The sequence below is a fragment of the Octopus sinensis genome, linkage group LG10 (assembly GCF_006345805.1).
Source record: "Octopus sinensis linkage group LG10, ASM634580v1, whole genome shotgun sequence".
Lineage (NCBI taxonomy): Eukaryota > Metazoa > Mollusca > Cephalopoda > Octopoda > Octopodidae > Octopus > Octopus sinensis.
In genome coordinates, this window is record NC_043006.1 from 38,201,125 (window position 1) to 38,212,463 (window position 11,339).

Below are 11,339 nucleotides of genomic sequence, written 5' to 3' on the forward strand. Positions count from 1 at the left end.
ATAGAGAGGGGGAGGAGGGAGAGAGCGAGAGAGAGCGATACAATGAAACCAAACCACAGTATGCCTACAAAATATCGATTAACAAAAAAAAAAAAAAGAAACCGAACCTGATTTACACAAACGAAAATGTGAATACAAGTGAAAAGATCTAAGGGTAGAAATATATCTAAAGCTGGAAATCTTGAATATGACAATAATGCAAAGGTGGAAATAGTTAAAGAATCAAAATCGATAGAATATTTTCCTATGGACCAACGAAAGACATCTCCTCCAAAGATAAAACTTTTCGATAAAGTAATAACAATGAAAAGAAAGAAACTGGGCTACCATAGATATACTGAAAGTATGATAGGAGACACCAATTTTACCACGCTGTACATACTGTGCGTGTATGTATGTATGTATGTATGTATGTATGTATGTATGTATGTATGTATGTATGTATGTATGTATGTATGTATGTGTGCGTATGTATGTATGTATGTATGTATGTATGTATATAATATATATATACACACATTATGTATGTATATACGTATATGTATATATGTGTGTGTGTATGTATATCTGTATATATATGTATGTATGTATATATATGTGTGTATGTGTATGTATATGTAGGTGTGTACGCGTATGTGTGTGTATATGTATGTATATATGTGTGTATATGTAGACATAGGTATGTATGTATAAAGTATGTATCTGAACCCGACCCTTTCAGACAGAAGAGAGAAGAGAAAGTTGGTTAACGTCTTAAAACAAACACACAGATAAATTAGAAGACAAAACAAAATCTTTCTAATGTCAATATTATAGTCGTTGGCTAAGAAGCTAACCTTTGCAACCACGTGATTACGGGATCAATTCTATTGCGCACCACTTTAAGCAAGTCAGGACGTCTATTAATGAAAGCGATTAAACACAATTTTTGTTATTTCTTGAAAAAAAAAACATAGCTTCCATGACGTCAACAGATACACATGTACAGAATACACGCACATATAATGAATGTCATGGCTGCCAATCAACACAAACACATGTCCACTATCTGTGACATATACACACACATAGTCTTCACGCTCTCTAAGAAAGAAAAACGTCGACTTTTTGATGTACACAATATTTTAATCATTTAGAAATATTTTAAACTTGAATGTGATTTAAAAAATGTAAGTTGTCTGTACAGTGAGTATTTATATTTTAGCTTTTTTTAAACACTGTATTTTACTGTTTTTTAAAAATTTGTTTTCAAGTGAATGGCGATGTTTCGCTTTAACTCTCAGAACTGTCATCCGGAGTTCGTTAATTTCCATAAAAAAAATTATTTACTTTTGTTTTAAAGTGAAAGAGAGGAGAAAGTAAAGGATGCATGTACGTATATATGAAATGGGCGTGTGTGTGTGAAAGAGAGAGCGAGAGAAAAAAGAGAGAAAAAGAGTGAGCAAAGGGGTGTATCATGTGCACGTACACACAGCAATACATATGCGTACATCTTTTTTGTACCGCTTCCTCCGCTATTACAAGCTACTAGAATAAATTGAAGAAAATCATATCTACCCGCTTCTATTTTACTGGAAAGTTGATGACGCCGAACTTAATACTCCTATGGCCATTTCTCTTCTTTTATCGTTTGTATCATAAATTGTATATATGTATATTTTCAAATGTGAATTTTCGAAGATTGATGAACGTGGTTTCAGTAGGGGTTGAAAGAATTAATAGACATGCACACATCCTCATTAGTCAGTTCCTTATCAAATTATATTAACGAGGTTGGAGATGTGTGGAGAGACATAGTACACAAAAAATACAATTCCATAGAATGTTGCATAACCGTGATCTTCAGATTAGATATAACATAGTAGTAGTAGTAGTAGTAATTGGTGCATTGGGAACTGTGGGTAAAGATATAGAGAGATGGTTGAAGGAGATTGGAATAGAGTGTCCTGTAGAGCTTCTGCAGAAGGCTTGCCGTTTAGGGACAGGAAAGATTATCAGGAGGATAATCAGGAGGATCTTTACCTTTTGACCTACAGATTAAAAAAATATTTTTTTATAACTAAACACTTTCAAACTTCGGACACTAGTAGAATGTGTCATATAAAAAAAAACATCTTTTACTCGTAGCATTTTTGAGAAAAACATATTTGCGAAGTAATTTCACGTTAAAGTAGTCCTATTTCGGTAATTTCAACCAATCAATGACGTATATTCAGCTGAATAAAATTACTGCCGTTGTTGGTCAACAACAACTATCGGCGGTGTATATTTCGTTTGTCACTGTTATTTATGACATCGTTCGTGCATTTCGACTGGTTTTAGCGTTAAGGTTTTAAGGTTATGGTTAGTGTTTTAGGGTTAGGGTTGGGGTTTTAGGGTTAAGGTTTTAGGGTTAGGGTTTTAGGGTTAGGGCTTTAGGGTTAGGGTTAGGGTTAAAGTTTTAAGGTTAGAGTTATCCTAAATAACAGTGACAAACGAAAAATACGCCTCCGAAAGTTTTTGTGGACAAACAACGGCAGTAATTTTATTCAGCTGAATACACGTCATTGATTGGTTGAAATTACCGAAATAGGACTACTTTAATGTGAAATAACTTCGTAAACATAAGTTTTTCTCAAAAATGCTAAGAGTAAAATATGTTTTATATGACACATTCTACCAGTGTCCGAAGTTTGAAAGTGTTTAGTTACAAAAAATTATTTTTTAAATCTGTAGGTCAAAAGGTAAAGATCCGGAATATTTAGTTATGACTGACGAATAGAGACCTTAAGAAAGAAACAGAGGGACGAATAATGACCGCTCAAAGTCAGTCATTGCGGACGAATATCATTAAATCAAAGGTAGAAAATTCTGAAAAGTGTAGAGTATGTAATGAGAAAGAGGACAAACAAACACGACTGAAAACCATTATACAGTTCCTGTAGTACTTTGGCACAGAAGGAATAAAGACACAGACACGGCTCTATGGCCAAGGTACTGCACTGGGATATATTGAAGAGGATTTAGAGTAGGAAGAAAATGTTGCGAGCATCAACCAGAAAATATAATAGAGAACGACTAAAACAAGATTTTATGGGATTTTAATGTACAGATTGATCGCGCATTCATGCCAGGTGACCAGATATTAGGTTCTTCACATTGGAAAAAGAGGGTTCTTCACCATCATAGATGTGGATATATCTGCAGCGGGGGAAGAGAAAATAGGAAAATGTCAGGATTTGGCGAGGGAAATACGACGACTGTTGAGGGTTTCTAAAAAAGTAGTTTGATTTGTTATAAGTAGCTTAGGTACGGTCACCAGCAGATTTAACAGATCCTTTATGGAGATAGGTCTAACTATAAGAGTTGCATTAATTCAGAAATCTGCTCTACTGAGAACAGGTGAAAACAATATCAGTAATAATTGGGGCACTGGGCATGGATAACAAAAAAAAAAAAAAGAAAACAGAGCAGCAGAAAATGTAGAAGCTATACCCGGATACTAAACACTCACACACTATCCAAAAAATAGTCCTGCTGCGAACAGCCTACATTCCTACACAAGGTACTATCAATTCAACAATACAACCCAAACAAAACAATCCTAAACACTCTACACAGTAAATATCCAATTAAATAATCAACCCTGAAAGTTTCATCTGAATCCATCCTGTGGTTCTTGAGATATCTTGTCCACAGACAAACAAACAGGAGTGAAAACCATACCCCTGTATTCGCTAAGGCGGAGGTAATAATAATCCTTTCTACTATAGACACAAGACCCAAAATTTTGGAGGAGAAGAGTTGTCTATTACATCGACTCCAGTGCTTCACTGGTACTTAATTTATCGACCCCGAAAAGATGAAAGGCAAAGTCGACCTCGGCGGAATTTGAACTCAGAACGTAAGAACGGACGAAATACCTATTTCTTTACTACCCACAAGGGGCTAAACACAGAGAGGACAAACAAGGACAGACAAACGGATTAAGTCGATTATATCGACCCCAGTGCGTAACTGGTTCTTATTTAATCGACCCCGAAAGGATGAAAGGCAAAGTCGACCTCGGCGGAATTTGAACTCAGAACGTAACAGCAGACGAAATACGGCTACGCATTTCGCCCGGTGTGCTAACGATTCTGCCAGCTCACCGCCTTTTCGTCTGATAAAATCTCAGTCCTCAGTATTTGATTTCTTTTACTTGCAATATATCATTGCTAATAGGGCGGCGAGCTGGCAGAATCGTTAGCACGCCGCGCGAAATGCTTACCGATATTTCGTCTGCCGCTACGTTCTGAGTTCAAATTCCGCCGAGGTCAACTTTGCTTTTCATCCTTTCGGGATCGATAAATTAAGTACCAGTTACGAACTGGGGGCGATGTAATCAGCTTAATCCGTTTGTCTGTCCTTGTTTGTCCCCTCTATGTTTAGCCTCTTGTGGGTAATAAAGAAATAGGTATTTCGTCTGTCTTTTACGTTCTGTGTTCAAATTCCACCGAGGTCGACTTTGCCTTTCATCCCTTTGGGGTCGGTAAATTAAGTACCGGTTTCGTTCTGGGGTCAATGTAATCGACTGGCCCCGTGCCCCAAAATTTCGGGCCTTGTGCTTAGAGTAGAAGAGAATATATCATTGCTAATCATAATTAGCTCCCACTTTAGACCAACTTGCAATTACTTGAGCTACCCTGAGTAAGATATGAAACAGCTAATATAGAACAAATCAACTACAACAACAAAGACAATAATAATAATAATAATAATAATAATTCTTTCAAAATTTGGATCAAGACCGGTAGTCTTAAGGAGAAGGGATTAGTCGATTGTGTCAACATCAGTACTTGACTGTTACTGTGGTTTTCAATTATGAAAGGGTGAAAGGCAAAGCAGGTCTCGGCGGAATTTGAACTCGGAACATAAAAGTGGTGGGACAAATGCCGCAATACATTTTCCCCGACGCTCCCATGGTCCTCCCAATCCAACATTCTCTAATAATAATGGTTTCTGATTTAAGGCAGCGAGCTGGTAGAAACGTTAGCACGCCGGGGAAAATGCTTAGCGTTATTTCGTCTGTCTTTATGCTCTGAGTACAAATTCCGCCGAGGTCGGCTTTACTTTTCATCCTTTCAAGGTCGATACATTAAGTACCAGTTGCGCACTGGGGTCAATCTAATCGACCCCAAAATTTCGGGCCTTGTACCTAGAGTAGAAAAGAATGATGGTTTCTGATTTAGATACAAGGCGGTGGCTGGGGTGGTGGAGTATTAGTTGATATCATTGATTCATTGCTCGACTGGTTCTTCATTTTGTCGAATCGGAAAGGACGAAAGGTAAAAACAACAAGAACAATTATAAAAATAAATAAAAAATCGCATTTGGTAATTTATTCACTTTTATTGTTTTGAAAGTTATTCTATAATTATTACGAGTCAGTAATAATGGCTAGAATCACAGACAAAGTAACGAGGCAATTTAATATTGCCCGAGACATCATACCTCTACTAGCTTTGCTTTCATCTTGCCAGTCACAGAAAATACGTTCAGTTGAACCACAAGTTTTTTTAAGAGTGAGACCAAAGGACTCGTTCAGCTTGTAACCGTGGTAGTTTGCGGGTGTGTAACACGAGCCATTCAGGTGCTCCACCGAGCCGCTGTTTATGATTCTTTCCACCTTGCAAGAACAGTCAATAGGGTTTTCGCTGAGGTTCAATTCGTAAAACGTACATTGCGGTGCCTGGACTACAAAGGTAACATCATCCACTTTATTACCAGCAATATCGAAGACAATTGGCCGCTTGAGGATTTTGAAGGCTTTAGGGGATATACGACGTATCCTCATAGAGCGCATGACGATGTTCCTGGCTTTAAGACCGCGGAAAAACTCTTCATCGATGTTTTGGAAATTGTTGTACGAAACATCAATAAAGGTTAATTTACGTAAATGTTTCAAAGCTTTAACAGGCATGTGATCTAGTTTGGTGTTTTTCATGTACAGTGTGACCAGGCTGTCTTCTAGCCCGGAAAACATGTCCTCTTCAATTTCAATTCGGTTACCACTGATGTCCAAAGTCTTTAGTCTGAAGGTACCATTAAAGGAGTCATTGGCCAGATAAGAAATTCGATTGTCGCTCAGGATAAGGGTCTCCAAAGAATCCATATATTTTAAACCGTGGATAGGGACTGCTGGCATATCGTTATTACTGAAGTCTATCAAACGAAGTGAGTTAGCCAGTCCTCCAAACGAGTTTTTGTGAATGGATGTTGTTGACAGTAACTGATTCGATACTAAATACAACTCACGGAGATCTTTCAGGTTTTGGAATGTATTTTCCGGGATAGTGTTGATCTGATTCGAATTCAATACGAGTTTTCTTAATTTCCTCAAGCGAGAAATCTCCGATGGTATTTTAGTGAGAAAATTCTTAGAAAGATCCAGTTCTTGTAATTGATCCAATTCTACAAAGGCTCCCCAGGAGATGCGAAAAATCCCACACGACTTGAGACTTAACTTGTTCAAAGAAAGAAGTCTTAATCCACGGAAATAACCACCAGGAAATGGGATTAACCAGCCGCCATTTTTATCTAAAACTAGTTCACGAAGCTGTATCATATCATGTAAGAAATACAACTGTTCTTGGAAATTAATTCCCATCTCGACCAAAATGATTTTCTGTAAATAATCTCGGATGGGTTGTAATGCATGTTTATGAATGGTCAAATTTTCACTGTAACTAAAGTCAAGAATTTCAATTTTTATATTGGGAAAAGCATTCGGTGGAATCGTACCAAGCGAGTTATTTCGAAAATCTATTAGTCTTACTTTCGACTTGTCATGAAACTTCAGTTCTGGAAATTTAGACAGGCCACGGGAAGAGCAGTTGACCATGAGAAGAAAGTCAAGAGTCATTTTGTCGACAGCCACTGAGCAGTTGCAGGGAAATGTTGATGGACATTCCAACACAGAGCCAGACCAAACTCTCGCAACAAGAACGCTGCCCACCAAGCCCAGCCATGTGAATAGCAGTACAGCGTTCATGTTCTTTCATGCTGCATCTGAAAAATAAATAAATAAATAAATAAATAAATAAATAGAAAAATAGATAAATATATAAACAACAACAACAACAATAATAATATTTTCTACAATAGGCACAAAGCCTGAATTTTTTGAGGGGGAGGATTGCCGATTACATCAACCCCAGTGTGTAACTGGTACTTATTGCCTTTCAAGGATGAAAGGCAAAACCAACCTCGGCGGAGTTTCAACTCAGAATGTAAGGACGGACGACGGACGAAATGCCGCGAAGCATTTTGCCCGGTGTGCTAACGATTCTGCCAGGTTACAGCCTAAATTTCCAAAATTGAAGAAAGAGGAAGAAAACAAACAAAAAATACAATTCCTTGAAATTTGAAACAGGAAGAATTTGGAGCATGCGAACAGTAAAGGTCGTACCTATTATAATTGGTGCACTGGGAACAGTAAGTAAAGGTATAGACAAAAAATGGCTGAAGGAGATTCGAACAGAATGCCCAGTAGAGCTCCTACTGAAAGGTTGTCTCTTAAGGACAACAAAGATTATCAGGAGGGCTCTAAGTACTTGAAAGACAGCGGGAAACTTGTGGATACCTAAGGTTACAGGTAGTAACCCGTTACCTACATAAATCGTACCAGGAAGAAGACCAAACCTGAGCCAAACCAAAATAAGAAGAATAATCCTTTCTATTCTAGGCATGAGGCCTGAAATTTGGGGGAGGGGAGGGGTTAAGTCAATTGTATCGACCCCATTACTCAACTGGTACTTAATTTATCGACCCCGAAGGGATGAAAGACAAAGTCGACCTCGGCGAAATTTGAACTCATAACGTAGCGACGGGTAAAATACCGCTAAGCATTTCACCCAGAATGCTAACGATTCGGCCAACTCATTGCCTTCATAATAATAAGAATAATGACGACAGAAACACATAAATAACGGAATGCAATTATAATGAAGTAAATATGAAAATATGTAGCAGAGACTAACGTATTTAGGTATCTATTTTTCTGTTTTTCAGTCTGTTTGTGTATGTATCAATTAAGCTTGCTAGCTAATACACACACACTCTCTCTCTCTCTCTCTCTCTCTCTCTCTCTCTCTCTCACACACACACACACACACACACACCCCAACACATATACATTCACACACCCACAAATAGCTTTTGTTTATGCTGAGGTGTGTAGATAAAAAATATCAAATACAATTTTTTTGAAAGAAGTGTATAGATTCATATATGCTAACTCCGGTTTCGGCCTATAGAGTCTGCTGTAAGATGGCTTTCGTTAGTGTACATGTTGAAGATTTTGTTAAAGAAAGCAACTGTAAAATTAGCCCAGAAAACATGTATAAGCTCTTCAAGGGCCACAAGGCAAATATATTGTAAGGACAAATTCAACTCGAAAAGCATTTAATACCGGGCTGGTGTCTGCATCAGCAACATATTAGTAAGCAATTTCGATTTTGCAAAATACTCCTAGAAGATCGCCCACATCAGTACAAAAACGCAGCCCATATTTACCACCAGGAAAAGATATCTGCATGTTCAAAGCACATTTGGAAATTGAGAGAGATGAAGATAAAAACTGCATCCCATGAGCAGTTTTAGATAAGACAGTAATTTACAAATGGCACAAATTTATGTGGCTTGTACCTCATACACATGCCCTATATCATACCCCATCTTTCCTCAACCTTGTATGAAGAAACTGTCAATATATACCCAAATTTCTCATTGAAAAGTTTAAATGAAAACCGTTTTTATGCATGACAAACGACAAACGATTAACAAGTCATCTTTACTGTTTGTACTGCCTAAAAATATGAAATATCTTATTTTCAGATCAGGTGACGTGTAAGGTCGACTGGCCGGCCGAACGAAACCAAGTGGGTATGTAATCTATTTTTGTATACCTCTCTCACATGCACATATATACACATGTACTCTTACATGCACAAATTCTTTCTTTTTCACTCTCTCACTTTCAACGACATACATGTACACGTGCCAACATGCATATATAAACATGCACTACTCCACACATAAAGTTTGAACATGGTTCTAAATAGTTAACCTATGTATTTATGATATTCATAAATTAGCATTTATCATATTATAGTCATTTGCTAAAGTTGTTGCATCTAGAAAATATGTATCAATATTACTAATACACAAACTCACACACAATGAATTACTTTATTTTTAATTTCCTCTCCTCCCTCTGGCTTCATTTCTTTTACATACACTTCTCACGGAACAATTTTAGCGCTCGAGTTGTCTTATCAATTACATTGATACTTGACATTACACGATTTAGTAATTGATTACCACGTAGACTGATAGCCGAGTCTGTAAGAGAAGCTTACTGTATTAGCTGCGCGATTCTCTGAATCCGTATCTTATACTTCTTATTTATACATATATGCATGTGAGATCTTTTCCGTTTGGCTGCGACTTAGAGATTTCTTCAATTTCTGTTCTAATTGATTTCATACTTGGTGTAAAGATGTAATTTTGTATGTTAATCATTGACTTGAAATTCATTTTCGCCATGAATCAACAAATAAAGAGTTAACAGCTTTTAAAGTTTTCAAATTTTGGGTAATTTTAGCTATTCGTAAGTCACAGATATATTCATGCCTGCTTCCGTAGTATCAAACCAAACATGAGAACCCTTTTGTCTGCGAGAATGCACATGTGTTAACAAATATATTCTACGCGAAACCACATGCCCGGATGTTGTGTTCTGTTTTGCTGCTTGTGCCCAGCTGTTGCTCGTATCCCGGTCGTGAGATGTGCTAGATATAATAGCTAAACAGGCCTAAAATTATGCACATTATTGGGGGTAGGGTTTACATAAAAGTATGAATTCTCGTGTGTAGAATACAAATTCGCAAAATTTTCTAAAAATTCCAAAGAATAAAAATATTTATGAAGGGTTTATATGTTATTCGTAAAGCAGAATTTGATTTATTTACAGTCTCATATTAAAACACATGCTATTTTCAGAATGATGACAACACGTGCACTCACGTACAAAATGACAGCTTCCATGTCCTGTTTTCCGAGTGAGTAAGAACTATCAAACTTTAAAACTCTCACTATATATTTTTAAAATAATTTCTGGAAAAAGTGAAATATCTCTCGGGATTCAGCGTGAAAAATTACATCAATACACCAAATTTTAAAATTTTCACTAAACTTTGAGATTTCTTCGGGTCGAGCGAAACAGAAAAGATTCTGCATGTATGTATATGCACACACCACACACAAACTTACATACATGCATGGATGCATACATACATACATGCATTCATTCATACATACATATGTGTGTGTGTGTGTTTGTGTGTAACTTTAAAATTTTTTGCAAAAGAATTCTTGATACAGTCACAATATTTGAAGAAATAATATCTCAAAATAAAATTGAAATATATAAAAATATCATAGAAGAAAAAAAGAATAGCACGAACCTGATTTTCTAATATATTTTTCTATAGTTAATAATTTTCATTTTAAGAAAACCGTTTATATCTATCTATTTCTATCTATCTATCTATCTATCTATCTATCTATCTATCTATCTATCTATCTATCTATCTATCTATCTATCTATCTATCTATCTATCTATCTATCTTTCTATCTACCCTTAAGATTTATATAGATAATTTTTTTCTTAATATATATACCCGCGCGCGCATGTGTGTAACTTTAAAGCTTCTTGCAAAAGAATTCTTGATACATTCACAATATTTGAAGAAATATTTTCTTAAAATAAAATTTATATGAAAACATCCTAGAAAAACAGAATAGCACGAACTTGTTTCTCTAATTTATTTTTCTATAGTTAATAATTTTCATTTTAAGAAAACCTTTTCTATCTATCTATCATATTTATAGAGATAAAAAATTTCTTAATAGGCGCAGGAGTGGTTGGTAAGCAGCTTGCTTACCAACTACATGGTTCCGGGTTCCGTTCCACTGCGCGGCACCTTCGGCAAGTGTCTTCTACTACAGCCTCGGGCCGACCAAAGCCTTGTGAGTAGATTTGGTAGACGGAAGCTGAAAGAAGCCTATATATATATATATGTGTGTGTGTCTTTCTATGTCTGTGTTTGTACCCCCACCATCGCTTGACAACCGAAGTTGGTGTGTTTACGTCCCCATAACTTAGTAGTTCGGCAAAAGACACCGATAGAGTAAGTACTAGGCTTATAAAGAATAAGTCCTGGGGTCGATTTGCTCGACTAAAGTCGGTGCTCCAGCATGGCCTCAGTCAAATGACTGAAACAAATAAAAGAATAAAAGAATATATGTGTGTGTG

General features: G+C 36.6%; 1 protein-coding gene across 3 annotated transcripts in view; it reads right to left on the minus strand.

Annotated features, from left to right (window-relative positions):
* Positions 1-5,350: 5,350 nt before the first annotated feature.
* The window catches only part of LOC115216740 (chaoptin), a 69,292-nt gene continuing 63,303 nt past the window's right edge, over positions 5,351-11,339 (minus strand). For all 3 annotated transcript variants that reach the window (XM_029786289.2, XM_036506581.1, XM_036506582.1), the window contains one exon: positions 5,351-7,029. In XM_029786289.2, coding sequence (XP_029642149.1) covers positions 5,399-7,012 — 1,614 coding nt within the window. In that variant the 5' untranslated portion in view covers positions 7,013-7,029 and the 3' untranslated portion in view covers positions 5,351-5,398. The remainder of the gene's footprint in view (positions 7,030-11,339) is intronic.